At 36.9% G+C, this 21,185-nt stretch overlaps 1 protein-coding gene across 1 annotated transcript in view; it reads right to left on the bottom strand.

Moving 5' to 3' along the window:
• Positions 1-16,064, bottom strand: part of LOC127646710 (VWFA and cache domain-containing protein 1-like) — a 124,359-nt gene extending 108,295 nt beyond the window's left edge. Inside the window, exon 1 of the mRNA XM_052130531.1 lies at positions 15,614-16,064. Within this exon, the coding sequence (XP_051986491.1) occupies positions 15,614-15,862 (249 nt within the window). The 5' untranslated portion in view covers positions 15,863-16,064. The remainder of the gene's footprint in view (positions 1-15,613) is intronic.
• Positions 16,065-21,185: the final 5,121 nt, after the last annotated feature.

Here is a 21,185-nt window from a genome sequence, read left to right as displayed (position 1 = left end):
GTTAAAGCAATCTTAAGACAAGCCCAGACCACACTGAAATATCTTTATAGGAACTTAAGGGAGCATGCATAAATAAACATAAATTACTATGGAAATTACCATAAATGGTCCACACAAACAAACAGGAACTGCCATATCATGTACAATAAAAATTATTTCAGATTATCTTTTCATGTTTACATATCAGAGAGGGGAAATGTACTCCTGTACGTAACTCTCAAGTTCATCTGCTGAGCTAACGCAGGTGTTGCGTTACCAGTCAGTCTGGGTAGATAAAATAACTGTCCTTGGCAAGCAACGGCCCGGCTCGAGACAGTCATAGCAAAACACAGCTGCTGCTTGTTGCTCTAACAGCTTTTCTCCTTTCCATATCACACATTCAAAGTGGTAAGGCTTCTTTATGTCAGCAAATTAGTAGCCTCAGAGTCAAGGTTCTTTTTATCTTTCAAAGAACAAACTGTGAGTGAGAGATTGAGTCAAAGTTCAGACATTATCCGAGGTCATTTCCTGCTTTGTCTTGGGTAGTGAGAGAGGGCTGTTCTCTTCAGGTCTTAGAGTGACAATATTACTTTCAATTATTTGAAGTAGGGATTCACCAACATGAATATTTAGGCTGTTACCGATTCTGATTTTAACAAAAAAATATAGGCAGATACCAATATTTTGCCACTTACCTTATTTTGTCATCTGTTCACTGTTTTACTTAGGAATGCATAAAAATGTATGAAGAGATACTAAAGCTATAATTTTCAATATACAGTATATCATTTTTCAGTGTCTCATAAGTGAAATTCTGCTGGCTTCAAAGCATTTTGGATGGTCCCCTCATCATCTAGCCTATAGGAAACTGCCACTTTAAAAGCTGTCATGTCTGTTTATAGTTTCTTTTACTTGACAACGAGAAAGAATAAATATTAAATGGCATGTTCTTAGGAGTGCCAAACCTTTGACATATTGTGTCTATTATTATTTCTGGATTGTGCATTTGAAGTGTGTTTCTAAGTAATTTTAAATAAACCATCAGTTCTTCATATAGGCATTTTCATGCTTATTACCGACAAGCCGATGACTTTAATATGGTCAATAATTGGCCGATAAATATCAGCAGCCGATACATTGGTGCATCCATAATTTCAAGTTACAGTAACTACAGTACACACAGGACATTGTGTGATGCAGCAAATTACATTCACCATATACTAGGGCTGGGCAATTAATACAATTTTATTTTCAATTACGATTATGAAAACAAGAATTTTACTTGCTCGACCAGACAAGCAGACAGATTAAAATGTCAATAATGAAAAAATAACCAATATAGCCAAGGCCTGTGTCACTTATTAGAAAGTTCATATTCTTATTCTGCTGTTGGAAGTAATCCAGAGCACATGAGTCAAAACAGATTTTCTAGTAACAGCTGCTGACAGGTGGCATATGTGTGCGTGATGAACATTAAGATTAAGATTCAACTTTATTGTCATTGTGCAGTGTACAGGTACAGAGCCAATGAAATGCAGTTTTTCGCATATCCCAACTAAGCTGGGGTCAGAGCGCAGGGTCAGCCATGAAACAGCGCCCCTGGAGCAGATAGGGTCAAGGGCCTTGCTCAAGGGCCCAACAGTGGTATCTTGACAGTGCTGGGGCTTGAACAACCGACTTTCGGTCAGTAACCCAGAGCCTTAACCGCTGAGTTACCACTGGCCCACTGGCCCAACATGCGCATGTTCCGAAAATGCTTGCGTTAATCTGCATCTGAACTGTCAAATACATTTCAAAATTCCACCAAAATTTCCATCTTGGTGAGGTATTCACATAAACACAGAGAGTGATGTCTAAAGTGAACATAAACAACGGAGAAAAAAGCGAATTTGTATTAAAATACCGGACTTGTAAGTATAAATGTAAGCTAAATAGACCTGCTGCTGTCTATTATAATGTCATTATAATAATCAACAAACCATAACAAGAAAACACTCACTGCTCTTGACTGGGTAACTTTAGTAGCTTTAAAAAGTATTAATGTATGATAGTCAGACAGCAAAGACCAGTTGTAGTTTTATGATGCATTTCATTCTGAATGTTTACTTGAATACTTGATAGCCTACTGTTGTTAAAAACTTTTAAAGCTGTTAAAAAAAGTACAGAATTGTATACATTTTTATTTTTTGTTCTTTAATTCTTAATCTATTTTTATTAATTGAGGTTTTTATTATTACTGACTGTTTACTAGTCTTGAATAATTACTTAAGAACTTGAAATCATTCTTCCATAATTCATATATCAGTTAGTGTTATTATTTGTTGTGGTTTTGAAGCTGGTATTGAGAATATTCCAGTTTCACTACAGACTACTGAAATTTTGGTATTGTGATAATGTATAGACTGTATTGTACATGGTAGATCTTGCTGCAATAACATGATGAAATCATATATATCGTTCCATAGAAGTGTGAGCTCTCCTGCTGAAAATGTTGGCGATGGTGGCTTTCCTTTATTTGACTTCCATACGTAACATAATATAATTCCCATATGACAATAGCCTCCTTCCATACCCAGTGCAGATTATATTTCAAGTTCAAGGAAATCCACTTCTTTTTTCCAAATCCAATTTTTTTGAAAGTTTAATAAATGCATGATGTTTCCAAAGTCAATGAGTATTTGTGGTAAATAATTGTGATCTCAATATTGACCAAAATATTAATGATTATGATTTTTGCCATAATCGAGTAGCCCTGCAGTATCAGTACATGCATAACAGCAACAATTGGCCGTTATGACAGTTATGAGTCAAAACAGACAGTATAAACACAGCATACATACACACACAAGACAATATGGGACATATTTTATCCCCAGCGACACATTCCAACTCCAACACAAACACATATAAATCGTGAATGATTATAGTAATCATTAATTACCATATCACATTAAAATGCCATGGTATTGACATCTGATGTAAATTTTTCTGAGCAAATTTCATCAGCAGCATTAGTGTTCACTAACAAGCACACTGTCTGTGTCACTGCGCGTTGTCTGCACTATAGTATTATAAAGCAGTTGTAATGTGCATGGGATGAATGCATCCATACAGGTTTGCAGTCAAAAGAGTATACTTTGGAAGGCTAGAGCACTACACGTAACAGAACGCAGAAAAACAAAGTATACCCAAGAGTATATTTTAAGGGTAGACAGAAAATTGCAGAGATAACCCATTCCATCACAAGAAAGAAAATGAATCGGTATAGATATTGATTTTTACATTACAAGATACAAATGAAATCAGTAAATTATTTAGGTTCAACCAAGATACTTTTAGCTATCCAAAGAGGGGGACCCATTTATATGAGTTAATTTGCTTTATGCACCGTAAATTAGATTGCAAACATGTAATAATAAATAAACTATTTGTGATGTTTTAATTTTAGCAAAAGTACACTTATAAGAACGGTCAAGCACAGAGATCAAAGACACAGATCTAGCCCATTTTATACAGCCGTGGCAAAAAGTATTAGCAGAGACATACATTTTGTGTTTTGCAAAGTTTTCTGCTTCAGTATTTGTAGATAATTTTTTTCACATGCTTCTATGGTATACTGGAAAACAATGATAAGTGTTTCATATGTTTTAAAGGCTTAGTCTTTAAAGGTTAAGAGTCAATATTTACAGTGTTGACCCCTGTTCTTCATAACCTCTGCAATTCACACTGGCATGCTGGTATCAGCTTCTGGGCCAAATCCTGACTGATGGCGATCCATTCTTGCCTTATTAGTGCTCTGATTTGATCACAATTTGTGGGCTTCTGTTTGTCCACTCGCCTTTTGAGGATTGAACACAGGTTCTCTATGGGATTAAGATCCGGGGAGTTGCCTGGCCACGGATCCAAAATTTAAATGTAATGATCTCCGAGCCACTTCATTATCACTCTTTCCTTGTGACATGACGCTCCATCATGCTGGAAAATGCACGGATCATCAGCAATTGCTCCTGGATCGTTGGGAGAAGTTGCTCTTGCAGGATGTTTTGATACCACTCTTTATTCAAGGCAGTGTTTTTGGGCAGAATTGTGAGACAGCCCACTCCCTTGGATGAAAAGCAACCCCACACATGGATGGTCTCAGGATGCTTCACTGTTGGCATGACACAGGACTCATGGTAGCGTTCAACAGTCGGAAGGGGGCTTCATCAGAGAAAATATCTTTGCACCAGTCTTCTGCTGTCCAATCCTTGTACTTCCTGCAGAATTTCAGTCTGTCCATGATGTTTTTCTTGGAGAGAAGTGGCTTCTTTGCTGCCCTTCTTGACACCAGGCCATTGCCCAAAAGTCTTCGCCTCATTGTCCGTGCAGATGCACTCACACCAACCTGCTGCCAATATTGAGCAAGCTCTGCACTGGTGGTAACACGTTTCCATAGCTAACTCTTCAGGAGGAGACGGTCCTGGCACTTGCTGGACACTCTGGGACGTCCTGAAGCCTACTTCACTGCAGTTGAACCTCTCTCCTTGAAGTTCTTGATGATCCGGTAAATGGTTCTTTCAGGTGCATTATTCTTTGCAGCAATTTCCTTGCACGTGAGGCCATTTTGATGTGAAGCGATGATGTCTGCACATCTTACTTTAGAGGTAACATTGCTAACAATAACACAATGAATGGAAGCACTCCATCCCTCATTTTATAGAAAACAGTCTGCTCTTATAATCCAATCAGAATGATAGAGTGATTTCACCTGACTAATACTCATTCACACTTTCCCAGGTGCTGCTGATATGATTAGTGAAATTATGTTGGCTGGTCATTTTGTGCCAGGACCAAAAAACTGTGAAATTTGGGTTTTGTGATAAAGTTAATTTGTTTTTTAAATTATTTAAAATGCATCTGATCACTCTGCACAATAATCTAGAAACAATGTGAATCAACAACACAACAACTGAAGAAGAAAAATTACAAAATGTATGTCACTGCCAATACTTTTGGCCATGGCTGTACCTCTCACGAGCAAAAGAAAATGTGTCTCAAGTAACAAAGAAAGACCTTTCCACCTACCCTCTTATCTCAAAGGTTATTGGATAAAAGAGTTTGGATGGGATGCAAACCACTGAGCTCTGCATTTATGAATCCTCTTTAATCTCCCTCTCAGGCAGTGACCCCCCCACCCCCCCTGACCAAGCCCAGTGGATTCTCTCACCCTCCCTCTCTACATCTGAAATGTATACATATTCTATCTCAGCTCCTCTTTCTATGACAGAGAAATGTTTCCCATATGCAGCAATTATCCAAGTATACATTAAAGTTGCTTCCATGAAAAACGAATAAAATGAGGCCTGGTCTAGTTGTCCATTTCAAAAGCAAGGAAAAGGTCCATTAATAGTGTGTTCTCACTTGTAGTTCATTTCTCTTGGTCCAGACCAAAAAAGAAAATAATATATTTAGTCCTGGTTTGATTAGCGTTCACACTGGTATTTTTAACACCGAACCTAAAGATACAAAACAAAAGGCATAAGGATAAGGTCACAAACTGATTGGACAGCTTTTATGACGTATATTTTGCGACGGAACTTTGGATAATCCAAAACAATGCTGGCTAAATGAGCTCGTTGGACCCACTTTCCCTTAAACTATCATTGAACATTTGGAACAATTGAGCATTTTTGTGCATTTTTCCAGTATGCTGGAAATATGCTCGTTGGACCAAATGTTAATAAAGAACTTTACCTCCTAACTGCACCATGTCTGTCCTCTGCTCATTTTGTTTTGCATACACCGCTCTATGTTATCAAATCACTTTATTTAAGGTCGCATCTTGTGACATGACATCCTGTTATTGGTCTGTTTAGACGTCTTTGGTCCATGCTGCATTCATATATCAATCGAACCACACCAGAGTTCATTTGGAAGTGGACCGAGACCCACTATTCAGGGGGTCTCGGTCCGCTTGTTTGGTGCGCACCAAGGTTCCGATGGCAGCGTTCACACTTGTTCAAATGAACCGCATTAACAGAGCAATCGTACCAAAGTTTGTTTTAATATAACCAAACCTGCCAAGTGTGAACACACCCTAAGAGCAAAATCCAGAATGTCTGCTATAAAGTTGGGCTATGGAAGTAAAAATTCCAATAATGATATCAATAAAGAAATGTTTTTATACCAAAAAATTAAAAACCTTGAGCTATAGAGCTACCATGAGCTGTTTGTAATTGTTATTCAATGGTTAAATACTTCTATGGAAGCCACAAGTCATTGTGATTTTAACTTAATTTAATAAATCGTGTTTAACAAACAAATTCCAGGTGAAGAACTACAAGACCCATTAATTAGCATTAGCTTAGCAGTGACCACCTACTCCCATGAAGCAATGCGAACAACATAATCGAGTCGGTTTTTGTACATCTTGTACAAATGTTGTGCAATAAACTTGGGTTTGGTTCATGGTTTAGAACGTTCTATTGAAAAACTTTTTTAAACACCTACAAAAAAAATGATCTGAAAAAAATCTTGGGTGGTCACAGTGGCACTCTTTACTCTTGTGAATACTTGTGAAAAAAAAGTAAAGTTAAGCAGATGGCAAAATGACTGTGGCTCAGAAAGCCATTTACACAGAGTTCAGGATTAATGAACTGGAGTTATTTATTCATTCATTCAATGTAAATGGGTCTGGCTGTATAGACAGTGTTCTCATTCTGTTATTCAACATTTCAGGACTGTTTAGACCTCCATTTGCTCCTCCCACACACACACATTCCTGCCTCAGATACTTCAATGCCCAGTAAATCTAGCCCCTTTATACACAATAGATGCATCTCTGGAAACTAAGGAAGAAAATGTCAATTTAAAATGTACATTCTCTCTAAACAATCAATAACGACCAGGAACCGAGAAAGCTACATCAAGATCACATCAACAACATTTAAAGCAGCGATAAAAGCTGTAATGGAACAAAACATTAAAAAACTTCATGCTACAACTTTGAATGGTTCTTAAAGTAAATAATCACGAACAGCCCCACAACATATTGATTTCTAACTTGAGCCCAACTGACAATGTTGAAAAACTTTTTTTAGTCTAACACATTTAATATGAATTAAGGCTACATATTAAAAGTTTTTCTAAAAATAAAAGGTTCACCTAAAAATAAAAACAATTTACTCACCCCTTTGTCATTAATGAATAATTGATTATTTGTCTGTAATACTTTATTGATTCAGCTTATCGATCGCCAATTATTTGCATGTGAAATGATGAATGACAAATCTGCAGCAAATTTGTGGCAAGTTTTTTGTAAGGGCAGTCACCTGAATTCTCAACAACACCAGTGTAGAGGTATGCTATTAACTGTATTCACACAGCTATATGTTATTATTTGACTTCATTTAAAATAAAAAAAGAAATATCCCACAATCTACAGCATGAAGTTTTAATAATCGGTTAATTAATTAACAGTAATTTAATGTAAATTATTTACAACACAGCCTGAATGTATTAAAACACACTAACACCAATACTCCCATTTCTTAAGCGTATTTAAATTATATTTAAACAGAAGGCAAAATGCACATACTTCAGTGGCCCTTCTACAGAAAGGACTTTTTCTCAGATGTTGTTAAACTATTACTTTAAAATGCTAAATTATTGCATTACAAGGGCTGGGTATTGACACAGAATTACAGATTTGATTTGATTCAGATTCACAAGCTCTAAATTTGATTCTATTTTGATTCGATATCGATTCATATGAGTATATTTCAGTTATAATATTCCTTTTGCTTACATATGAAATAAATTGTCTCCTACATTTTAGCTTTTTAAAAATTAACAAATCAATGTATTCAATCAATAAAAATGATATATATATATGTAGTTACATGTTTATTGTTTAAATGAATAATTTGTACTATTTGCATGTACTTACATTGATTTGTTGAACACGTGCAAAAGAACAGTACTGTCTCTAAGGAAACTCAGCATATCTATAAACAGCGTCTGTAAATGGGTACATTTTAATGAGAAAATTAAATGGCTTTATCTCATCTGTGCTATGCTTGAGTAGAATTAAATGTTTCTTATTTTTAATCAACAAATGACTAAAGAACAGAAATGGTATTAAAAGAGACATTTTTAGTCTTTGAAAACACACAGAACAACTTTTACTCTACACCTGTATCATACTCAAGGCCCGCCACCTTATTTCATGTGGCCTGCGAGCTGATTTCTAAAATGTATGATGGAAGGTAAATGAATGTCTCACTTACCAATCAGTTAGCTCTTATACCATGAATATTAACAAGCCTTCCCATGGAGCACATTTTACTCTTCCCAAAAGCTAAAAACAGCGCTACTCAGAACAACTATCAGCTCTGTTCAATCGGCACGAACTCAGAGAAGGTGCGTTCATTCGCCTACCACTCTAAACCATATAGTGCATATTATTATCAACAGCGCTAACTGCTGCCTGGATCAATGGAGAAAAATGCAGAGGAGCACGAGCACAGGGAAGATGCATTTTCCCAGACTGCAACATGCCGTGCAGAGTATGTGTCAAGCGTGGTAAGGAAAACAAACCACATTTGAATTCTAATGCAAAACTTCAAATGTATCATTGATTAAACTACTTTAAAACCATGTTAAACAGTCCAGTCATTAAAAACAGCACTGACAGAAAAATCATAGATTTACTTTAAAACACTAACTGTACTAATGATGGTATTTTTCCATGAATAATTACTAAATGTATTTAGATTACTGTTCTTCTTTACTGTTCTCCCATAATTTTCATAATTATTATGAACCAAGTTATCAGATTTCCTTCTGTCTCTTATAATGCTGTATGATTGTAGGAAAATGTAACTGGGTTTGTTTGCTTTCATAAATTATCTTTATGAGATGACTGTACTTGAAGTAGGAGCCTGATGAAAGACATCTATAGGAGACCCATTTTAGTGGTCAAAAAGTCAAAATATTTGAATTGGCCCTAGACAGATTAGGCATTACTTTTCTCACAGATGTTACTGTAAATATAATAATTGACATAGGCATCCAAACCTCAAAATTGATGCTTTATTCTCACAAAATATGCAATATTATTGGATATTGCATGGTTGCTACCAAATCAGATTTTCAACCAGCCCTTTGAGGCATATATAATGCTGAAGTGGCCCAGGCTGCAATTGAGTTTGGCACCCCTGCTCTACATGGAGTGAAAGGATCTCATTAATGAATACTCTTTATGCTACACAAATAATTCACTGGTGAATGAAATTTAAACATTTACCAGCCAGTTACCAAATATATACATTTTTAGTCGCATGAAATTTGGTTGCAAATGCAAGTGATTTTCTCTCATTATAGTGGGGGGTTGTGCATAGAGTAACGCATCGATCTTGGGATTTAATAATCAATGCATTTCTAGGCCAATGTGTCTAAAAATCTGATCCTTAATTCACACCAAACCCTTCAATCTTATCAGTTTCTGTTACTCTTTTCACAAAGATAAACAAAAGCATAAGAGGGTTATCAGGACGGTCTGGACTATGGAGAGAGTGAGCTGTTGATTTGAAAAGACAGAAAAAGTTAAATGGAAATAAGTCTGGTCTAAATGCAGTAAGGGCCCTTCTCACCTCTCACTCTGAATGTGAGGCCTGCTGTATCAGAGGAGAAATGGGGAGGGAGATCCCTGTCCCAAAAAACAGAAAGGTTGAAGAGGGAACAAGCACCAAGCCATCCTGCATAGTCATCCCACAAACACCAACACAGACACACTTCTAAGAGCACGGTGGGGCCCTAGTCTCCCATCCCCATCCTTGGGATAAAGCAGTGTGTGTGAAGACCTCCTTATTGAAGACTCTGTGATAAGGCCCAATGTCCCATCCCAGGTCGACTCAGTAGGAACTTACTGAAAGAACCTTTTGAGTGTGGCACAAAGGCCAGTTCCCATGAAGCTTCTATTCTTTGCTACATGTGAGTGAGAGAAAGAGCCCAAACTGATTAAATAAGGCCGGTTAATTACAGCTCCTGGTTAATAAAAGGCACTACAGAAGGCAGGCTCTCCTCCAAGTGAAAGGGTGGGGGGTTTGCCTCTGGGAAATTGTGAATGAAAGACCTCCTCTCAAAAGCTTCTACACAGCAGACTTTCTAACAAGGTCTCTCAATAACAGGCGCATCCTAGCCATGCAATGAGAAGCCCTCTCGGTGATGTTTTGCGTAAATTAAAAATACAGTACTATGGCTTCGCTGAGGTTTACTTTGCTATGGTAATACACAGCAAGCTCAGCCAGGGGGGCCTTTTTTCCCTGACCGAAAGCCCAATCAAAGCATACAAATACTTTGCTGTAGACTCTCCATTTCAATTGTTAACTCAAGTCGGCTATCCCAACAGAGAGGGATTTTAACAGAATACTGAAAATCACTGAGGAGACAAAAGGACAGGTACAATGGGATGAAACATGAAGCAGAAAAGATATGGGGGAAAAAAAACAAGTCAACAAGTGTACGTGGAAAACCGAAAAAGATGACTCTACTGCTGCAGTAGTCATGATTTAAATAAAACAGATGGACTGAGAAGGGGAAAAGGATTCCCTTAGGCCTGCAACTCACTGACTGTGAGGTAATTGAGATTTTGAGCAACTTTATAACTAACAGAACAGAACTAATAGATGCGTCTAAAGACGCTTTTTTTTAAAAGTTTGTTCTTTTTAACTTGATATGGCGTCAGAAAAATGCATCGTTCTGGTACGAGACACTGAAAAAATAGCAAAAATGCAGCCCAATTGTCAAAGATGTCTGTCTATCATAGAAAATAATAGAAAAGTTGGGCAGATGGATGCAAAAACTCCTTCTGTGAGGAGAAAAGCCCCTTATGAGTCCTGCAAGATCATCTATCGTTTCATGCCAAATGTCTGTGTTATGTCACTGGTTTATGTTACATCCTCCCCTTGAATCAGCTATTTTTCCCTTGTGACACTTCTCATTCACACTTTTTCCATTATTATATAATACTGAATAGGTTTTCCAAAGTGATAATTCAAAGTACATAAAAAAAATAAAATTGTATCAACACAAAAGGGTTGCTTTTTTAAAAAGCTGTAACGATGATTACAAGGTCAAAGTTTTATACTTCTTAAAGCATAAATTATAGCTGATTTCTCTGCCAGTAATAACATTTCATCTCCAGCAATTACTGTGCCTTGTTGTACCATTATGCATTTGATAAATAAACTTTTAATGGTTTGCCAAAAGATTTGAACGCTAATTTCACCCAAGGTAAACAGTAAGGAAATTTTTTCACTAACAAAACAAAGTACTATGGTATTAGAGATGGGAATGTTTTTTTATTTTTCCTCCCTTTTTCCTCCCTTTTTCCTCAATCCGGGTGGCGGAGGACGATTCTCAGTTGCCTCCGCATCTGAGACTATCACTCCGCGCATCTTATCACGTGGCTTGTTGAGTGTGTTGAGTGCACCCGGATTGAGTTGAGTCACTACGCCACCACGAGGATTTAGAGCACATTGGGAATTGGGCATTCCAAATTAGGAGAAAAAGGGGAGGAATTTTTTTTTTAAATGGAACCGTTCTGAACAAGGACCTGTTCTTGGTTCCCAAACCCATTTGATATTCGCTAATATGTTTTTAATTTATCTTTTTGCAAAATGCTACCATGGTAATGCCATGGTTTTTCAGAGGTGTACCATGAAAATTCTGCTGTATTCTTTGAAGAACCTTGGGGTACCATGTCAATACCATGGTATATAAAGAAGGTAATCATTCAGTACCATGATATACCAAATTACCATGGTATTGCCATTGTTACACCACAATTCCACCACAGGGGCAATTTGATCAAATATAAATATATAGAAATATACATTTTCCACCTTTTTTGAAAATGCCAAGTTTAAGACATCATAATAATAATCTACAAACAATCTCAAAGAAAAACAATTATACAATCCAGTAAAATTAATGGCAGATCACATTTCATCTGAGCAAGACCAGTGGTTCTTCATACAGAGAGGTGTGTGCACTTAAACATTCAGTAGTTCCAAAGGTTGCGAAATGGACATTCAACACAAAAATACTCTGGAGCTATTTAAGCATGGCCGAAAAAACACTTTTTCAATTATTATTTTACAAGTACTTGCCTAGTAAACTGTAGATGTGTGACTAACACAGCGTGAGAAGGGTTGACCCATCAGACTAGACTTTTCTGAAGGGGCCCCAGTGGCCGTGAGTTGATGGATGGACTGTCGTTAACTGGAGTGGGTCATTTGCAATGGCTCTGTCTCAATGGGCTATTTCATCAGAGATCATCCCACCCAGAGACTGTGAAAAGTCCTTCAGACCAGGACTAATTTCCATTGATAAACCCCACACAATGTCCGCTTACTAAATCACGTTCCTCTCTGGAGGAACGATTGCGAAAAACAAAATGTCTCTTTATTATGTGCGAAGGCAAAGAATAAAGTAAACCCATTAGTCCTGCAGGTGTAAATTTCAAGTGCACATAAAAAGCTTGTCGAATTTCTATGACTACAGCACTATTTTTCATCACAATCATATCACAAATGACATGCAGCTTTTTTAAGATTTTATTCTGATGAAGTTCATTTACACAGGAGAATATTGCAAATAGGAAAGATAGAAAAGCTCTCAAGCACCAAATAAGTCTGTGTCATCAATCAACTACCAGTCTAGGTTTCTTTTTAAACAGGTTGATTCAGAATTACCAGCATTATTCAATTAGGAGACCTCAGCTCAAATAGCCCCAACTTAAGCCACCTTCAAGGGCTTGATGGAGAAACAGTGAGAGCTCAGTGAAGCCCGAAGATTAATAACTCAAACATAAAATCTGAAAAGTTATTTATGACACTCAGTGCTTATGATTTTTAACAGGTGGTTTTCAGTATTTATGTGAGCAACCTATCTTAAATAAGATAGACTATGTTTGGTGTGGAATTGCCAGATTAAATAAGACTGATTTCTATCAAGTCAGATTTCAAGAAAACATCTAAAATAGGGCTATTTTAGGCAGGATAAAACTATATATTTTACCATTTAACCGGGAGCTTCATTTGAACAATCATGATACTGATTCAGAAAATCCAAAGATTGATTATTTACTTTTAAAATTTACTTCAGATTTGGTTGTGTTATACTGTATTAATTGCAATTGAACTGCATAGCTTGGGCCCTGTCATTCATTTTTTTAATTAATATTTTTGTTGTGAAATAATTAGAAGGTTTACTGTATAATTTACAGCATTAGGAGAAAGAAAATTGGGACATAACTAAATATCCCCAAATGAATCAGAATCAAATCGGGAAATCTGTATCGATACCCATCTCTACCTACAATCATTTAAGAACTATTGGATTCATATGTCAAAAATGTCTTTAATTTTTATAAAACTGTTGTTTTAATTGTGGGGATTCATAAATGCAAGAAAGCTAAATGTTTGGGGAAAATAACAGTTTCTTTTTTTTTTTTTTATATTATTTTCTCCCCAATTTGGCATGCCCAATTCCCACTGCTTACTAGGTCCTCGTGGTTGCGCAGTTACCTCAATCTTTGTGGCATAGGACAAGTCTCAGTTGCCTCCACTTCTGAGACAGTCAATCCGTGCATCTTAACATGTGGCTCGCTGTGCATGACACCGCGGAGACTCGCAGCATGTGGAGGCTCCTGCGATCTATGCACAACTTACCAAGCGCCCCACTGAGACCGAGAACCACTAATCGAGACCACAAGGATGGTAACCCATGTGACTCTAACCTCCCTAGCAACGAGGCAAATTTGGTTGCTTAGGACACCTGGCTGGAGTCACTCAGCAAACCCTGGATTCAAACTCGCGACTCCAGGGATGGTAGCCAGTGTCAGTAAACGCTGAGCTATCCAGGCCCACAATAAAATAGTTTCTTAACAAATACAATGGCATTCAGTTTTATCATACACAAAATGAACCTTAATCAGAAAATCAGTTTGAGCCTCAAGCCATCACATTAACAATGACAAATCACTTTTAACAAGCACTGGGGTGGGCCTCATACAAACATCTGATGCTTTGAATTAAAGCTATGAATAGGATGCATGTGTAAAAGGGTTCGGTGCCACAGGAGGCCTGATATGTTTTTATGGGCACAGCAATATTTAAACTGGAAGCAGATAGTCAAGTTTTTTGGGAAATGACTCTTGCTAAATGCACAGCTCAAGTTAAATGAAAGGAAAATGTATCTCAACAACAGATATTTGGTGGAGGTTTCCAATTTGTAAATGTCCCTCAATGAGTAACTCATACATTTGATTTACAACCAAATAAATGTCCAAAGGCAGAACGAAGAGAGGGAAAGAAGAGTATGAATTTGTATGTGTTTGAAAGAGAGGCAGACAGAGATTATTAACATCTGAGTGTGACAAAGAAGAAAGGAGGAGCTAGGAGAGTAGTATAGTGTGGCACAGGTGAAAGGCCATTTGGGGCTCGCCCCCTATTGACCACCTCTGTGCGCGCTCCCTGTGAAGCGCGCGCTTTTCCACCAACACATTGCAGCGCCATGACAAATTCAGACATTTGTTGTGAAAACTCACTTTTAAATGCACTGAGGTGATTCTCACGAACCTGTCAAGACAATTGTCCTATTTATCTGCCAAATCAATAGAAACAAATAGGAAATTACCCTATTTTGGTTTGTTTACATTGTGACATTATTTTACGACAATTAGGCAACACGCATTTTACCCCTTAATTCTTATTACAGCAACCCTTGGTACCGTCTTTTCAATCTGGTGTAAATTAGTTAAGTGAACCTGCACACACTGCGGAGTAAATTAAACATACGTGATTTTTGGCGGCGCCACATCAACGTATCTTTTAACGGGTATTTTCTCGAACAAGACGTGGTCAGATATTACTACAGTAAATATTAATGGTTTATAAAGCAACCAAAACACACAATTGCCTCGCATAAACACGAAAGCTGCATTTCTTAAGAAAATGTGCCATGCGGCTACAGCGTTTAAACTGTATTTCAAACAGGCCTATAAAAAATATTCTAACCTCTCGCCTAAAAGCAACAAGAAATTACGTAAACACGCTATTGTCTATTTGGAACATAAAGACTTGATCACACTGAACAAATGGGCTGCAGTTATTTCCTGACGAATTAAATAATAAAAAGGAAGTAAACAAAGAAGAATCTCTCTAATCCCGTCTTTAGATCTCTGTATTCAATTATCATAAAAAGACTTTGAATTAATGAATGCATACAGGAATGCGGTAAACAGTAACCTACAATTGTGATGACTGTCATTATGTCAACGTGTTTTTAAAAGTCCCAATAACTTAAAAAGGTCCGTCCTTCACACAACTCTTAGCTTAATGGCAATTATACAAAGGCACAATAGCATAATAGGCTATATTATTACAAAACTTACTATATTGCAACATACCACTATCAACTACAACACAACTTGCACTTTATTTCACACTTCCAAAGTTACCCAAGATCAACAGAGCAAGGCAACCCCACAACAACGCATCATCTGTGGGGAAAAACCCAAAACAGTATTAATTGCCGAACTGCATAAAATACACAAAGCTTAAGTATGAAAAATTCGTTGTTTTGTTACCTGCATTGTGAGAACGCCGAGCTCCTGAGTAGACAGCTTCTTAATTTGCACAGCCAAAACTTGAGCCTCTTCCAGGATAGAAAACTCACTATCTGCACCACAAAATCCACCACAAGCAAACACAAACAGGGCAACTAGGATCCACCTCGAAATCTTTAAGTTATTCCAGTACGTTCGGGAATATGTGTTCCAAGATGCGAAGGAGAATCGAGGTAAAATCACGGATCCTGTCCGCGCGCGGCTCGCCATTATGGCTCGATGCGATCCTGCACGGGAACACCGAAAACTTCACCAATTACTTCTCAACTTTCCCTTCTCACTTTTCCCACTTTTCGAACTCCAGCGGCCTTAGTAAGTTGCATCTAAGCATAGTTTTAAAAACTCAAACGCTTGTAAAGAAGACCGCATTAGTTTCTTTGGCTGTTGGTGCTGGGTAAAGAGTGTGCTTGAGTGTGTGTGAACCGGAGCATCACAATAGGAGTGAAAAGTAGGAGGCGCGCCATCCAAACACCGTCATGGATTCTCCAGAGCAGCTGGATTTGGATTTAACCGTCATGTCATTTAGAACCGTAAACTAATTTAGACTGACGTTACTTGCTTACCCGTTTAGTGTCCCATGCGTTCCTGTGCAGTACGTGCAAAATTAATCTTCTATTTTCCCTTTAGATTTTGTTTTATATTTTCATCTGACCTAATTAAAACTGAGTAGACAGATATTATTGAACATTTAGTTTAAAAGGATAGTTGTCTCATTAGGCTATTTACTCACCCAAATGGCATTCCAGATGTGTATGACTTTCTTTATTCTGCTGAACACAAACAAAGACTTTTAGAAGAATATTTCAGCTCTTTTGGTCCTCACAATGCAAATGAATGGTGACCAACATTTTGAAGCTCCAAAAAGCACATAAACGCCGCATAAAAGTAATCAATAAGTCTTCAGCGGTTAAATTCATATCTTCAGAAGTGATATAATAGTTGTGGGTGAGAAACAGAACAATATTTAAGTCCTTTTTCACCATCAAGCTCTTTTGTTTATTGGTGATTTGTATTCTTCATGCATATCGCCACCTATGCGGCAGGGAGGAGAATTTATGGTAAAAAACTGACTCTATCTCACCCACACTAAACGTATCGCTTCTGAATATATAGATATAACCACTGGATGCCTTTTATGCTGCCTTTATTTGCATTTTGGTGAACCTTAAGTGCCGTATCTGTCCTTAAAGGGTACATATTAGTAAGGTGTAAAGAAGGTACAGTGATAAAAATATTTTAAGCGGAAAGGACATGTAACTGTATGTAATGCATACTTATGACAGTTATTCAACAGGCAAATCTGCCCTGCAGAGTACACCCATGCAACAAGTTACTAAAAGGAGGGCGTTGGACCACTAAAATCTAGTGGCACAGGGTGGTTAGCAGGCCAGGAGTATAACAGAGTATGTGGTTTGTGGGAACATTACTAAGACTTACATCCTCAGAAAAGCATTGGTCTCTCCACCAACTATAATGGCCTATATGTCATCTAGACTGTGTGGTTTAGATGAGCCTATATTGAGAATGGTGAGGTATGCTCTAAGTGTGAGAGAATGTATGGTTTCTTGCATTCAGTGATTTTTTGTGTGAAATGGACTCATGAAACACTCTATTTTATATAATTAAAAGCTAAGATGCATAATAACGTGGTCTGACCTGTGGTTTAGAAAGTTTAAAGCAGAAAACATTCATTTTGGGCAACTGAAGATACCTTTGGTTCTTCTAGACCAAAAGCTGCCAACAGGCTCTTCTTACTATTCAGTTGGACGACAACATACCAGAGTGGGAATTTAGCTTTTCCAATTGCTTTATCATCCATAAGTGGGACAGTCTTATTGTTTCTTTCACAAGAATACTATTTAGGATTTATGTCCAAAAAAGTTACTCTTCCCTAGAAATAATCTGAGCCATTTTGTCTTATATCTTATCTGAAGCAGTCTTAAATTAAAAAGCTTATGTCAATAAGATTTTGAAGGCATGCAGTATTAAATCAGTTCAAATACATCCTAACACTAAACACAACCTGCAAAAGCAGAAAATGTGCATCTGAACAAAGCTACTCTGCATGTATCATAAAAAGTCCATATGTTCTTTAAGTGCTTAAAATGATAGAAAATCAAATTCTGTATTTATTTATTTATTTAGAAATCATTTGTCAGGATGTGTGCTTAAATGGGGGGTTTGGCCACAGGTTTAGCTTTGTCATGTCATGCAAAAATGTTCCATAGTTTGTGTATGTTTGTCTCTAGATAGAGAGAATTTATTAAAATATGTGTTAATAAATTTATTTCCACAGCTTGTTTTCACATAAGCATAGACTAATTTGAAAAAACCTGGAAAACTGGGGTGGATTTTTAAGGAATGGATCAATCTCAACCAGCTGCGGGGGTTAGGCAGTTGCCAATTAATCCATATAGCTTATATAAATGTAGTCAATAAAAATAGTTGGAATGTTAATGTAAAGACTCAAATGCCACTTTCCTCGATGCTTATTTTCATGATAAGTTACTATGCATGTCTATGGAGGAATCCGTGATTTAAATTGGCACTTTCCATTCCTTAAAATTGTTTTTATTTATGAAGGTATTCACTAAAAGGTTTAATTGAGGAAGGCATCTGGTCACCACACAGATATGTTAATATATAATAAAATATATAAACATAATTTATATAATTATTTTTAAATAAAGTAATCAATAAATTCACATTTAAACAAAACTTTAAGAATAATTGATAATATTTGACAGTGAACATCAGTTAAACAATAATAATCATGAACTAACAATAAACAATAACTTTACAGCATTTATTATTCTTGATTAATGCGCATATACTAATGAATTTTTTTACATTACAAGTTGTGTACATTAACATTAGTCAATTATGCATTACAAACTAGCTTGAACGAATTTTGAGCAATAGTGTTTTGATAAATTAACATTATCCAAGATACCTTGAATAACTAAGCCATAACCAAGAATAAAAGCTGAATGTTTTATTATTAATATTATTGTTAGTTCATAATACCTAATGCTTTAACTAATGTTAGAAAATAGAACCGTATTGGAAAGTTTCACAGAATAATTCAACAACAGAATTTTATTTGGATTCTATTGATATGCCTAAGTGTACTAAACAAACCAACCACTGTAAAATTGGTTTCACGTGTTTAATATCCTCTCGTCCTGTTGGCTTCTTTACAGATTTGTTATGAGACTGAGTCTTAGATTAATTGCCCTGAATTAAGAACCCCTTAATTGCCATCTAAAAAGTCCTTCAGCAGAGTCAAATTAAAAGCTGTCCTGTTTAATCTTGACAAGTATGTGTCTAAATATAAGATTTTCCCCAGTTACCACTAGAAAGTTACAAGCCTTCATTGAATTGAAGTTAATTTGCTGCAGAGCCTCACTGAGATAATGAATAAGATCAACTAGTTGCTTCTAATTCTGATGTGGTTCAGAGTATATTCACTTAATGGCCACTTCATTCATGTTTTTTATGCAACAATTAGTTCTGGTCCTTTAATCTGATTGGCAAAGCTATAAATAGGCATCCGAATTACCGAAATACCCCCAGTGGCCGAAGCTGGAACTATAGATGAACATATGCGCACCATCACGTGACGCACTCCATGACGCTGCGTTCACACTGCCAGCGACATACAGCGACAAAACGATCTCATCTCATTAATTTTCAATGAGAGCTGGCAACTTCCGGCAACCCCAGTGAAGGTGACCGGATGTGGGTGTGTCCAGCAAAGCGACAAAGTTGAGAAATGTTTAACTTTATGCAAATGAAGAGCGACTTTCGGGAGCGAGAGCCAATACGAGAGATGATGGTAGAGCTCACGTGATCATAATATTTTAATAATAATATTAATTGTAAAGAAACAGTGCTGTTTAGACTCTCCATACACACCACTAGTGGCCTAACCACCAGCCACTGGCAACATGCAGCGACAAAGAAGCTGGCAGTGTGAACGCAGCTTGAGACGTGAGACTGTTGAGAATTTTTTAATAAAACATTTGAGTAGTAATTACACTTATATCGGCTCCAAACCCAAATCCTAAACAAACCTAACAGTACTGAGACCAAAACTGTGTTCTTTCATTTACTTCCTTTGCAAATTTAATGTCTCTATGGCAGATTCAAAGGGGGAATATGATTGAGCTGCTGATTTCTGGGATATGAACATTCGCCACATGGTGAATTTGGCACATCAAGTCCAAATTTGGGAGTAGAGTGGGTCTAGTACAAGACATGCCCACTACAAGTTCCCTTAAAATAACCAGCAAAATGCTTAAGTCTTGCAACAGTTGGATGTCACATTCATACACTGTGTTTTTTGTTTATTTGGAGTCCTGCAGCAACCCTACACCTACACCTATCCCTACCCTATACCTAGTCTTACACAAAGATTTAAAAAATTTTAAGTTTGTAAAATTATTAAATATACCGCAACTTAAAAGTTATATTGAAAATAATCATACTGCTGTATCACTAGGTGATGACAGTGAGGAGAAATGTGATGAAAATGAAGAGGAGAAGCTAGCGGTATGCTAAGCTAATAGGCTAACTGGTTAGCTTGTGAGCTAACTGGAGAATACAGAACAGAGAAATGTTTAATTTCACCATTTATATATTCGTTAAATAATATATGTCAAATATAAATTAAAAGTTATATGTGTACATTTAGCACAGCATGAATCATACAGCGACTGCACAGGATTTTAACAGTTCTTTTAGCCAACTGAATCGCGTTATGGTCTGAGGAGGGCATTACTTGTAGTGTCATATTTTACTGACAAGCTATCAGTATGTTGCTCAGCAACATACACTGGTAGTTGGCTTGGTTTTGGAACTATTTTGTTAGCAGAGCAAAAACAGACAAAATTACAGGCCATGTTGTGTCCGAAATGTGAGTTAATCGATATTAATTTCTTGTTTATAACACTTTTGTACAAAGGAATTAAAATACTCACAATCAGCACGATTATTATTTTTTATTTTTGCAAAATTCTGGCAAACATTTGCATCGAATCAAAAACTCATTTGCATGTTAAAATAATGAGCTGTAAATTTGCGTCAAGTTTAGATTTTATGTAAGGGTGGTTGTTCCTGCTTGGCTTGGTTTTGGAACAATTTTGTTGACAGAGCAAAAATAGACAAAATAATTACCCATTTGTGTCCAAAATGTGAGTTGCTTGATATTAACTCTTTGTTTATAGTACTGTTGTACAAAAGAAATATCACACTCACAATCGTGCTGATTATTTGCAACCTCATGCTGATGGCCGAACCACTGCCATGCTAATATTTGGAAAAACAACAGGTGATCTAGGGTGCTAAATCTCTTGCGGGCGCGGACAGGATCCGTGAGTTTACCTCGATTCTCCTTCGCATCTTGGAACACATATTCCCGTACGTACTGGAATAACTTAAAGATTTCGAGGTGGATCCTAGTTGCCCTGTTTGTGTTTGCTTGTGATGGATTTTGTGGTGCAGATAGTGAGTTTTCTATCCTGGAAGAGGC

The sequence above is a fragment of the Xyrauchen texanus genome, chromosome 7, assembly GCF_025860055.1.
Source record: "Xyrauchen texanus isolate HMW12.3.18 chromosome 7, RBS_HiC_50CHRs, whole genome shotgun sequence".
In the NCBI taxonomy this organism is placed as follows: Eukaryota; Metazoa; Chordata; class Actinopteri; order Cypriniformes; family Catostomidae; genus Xyrauchen; species Xyrauchen texanus.
This window is presented reverse-complemented; position numbering and strand designations above follow the sequence as displayed.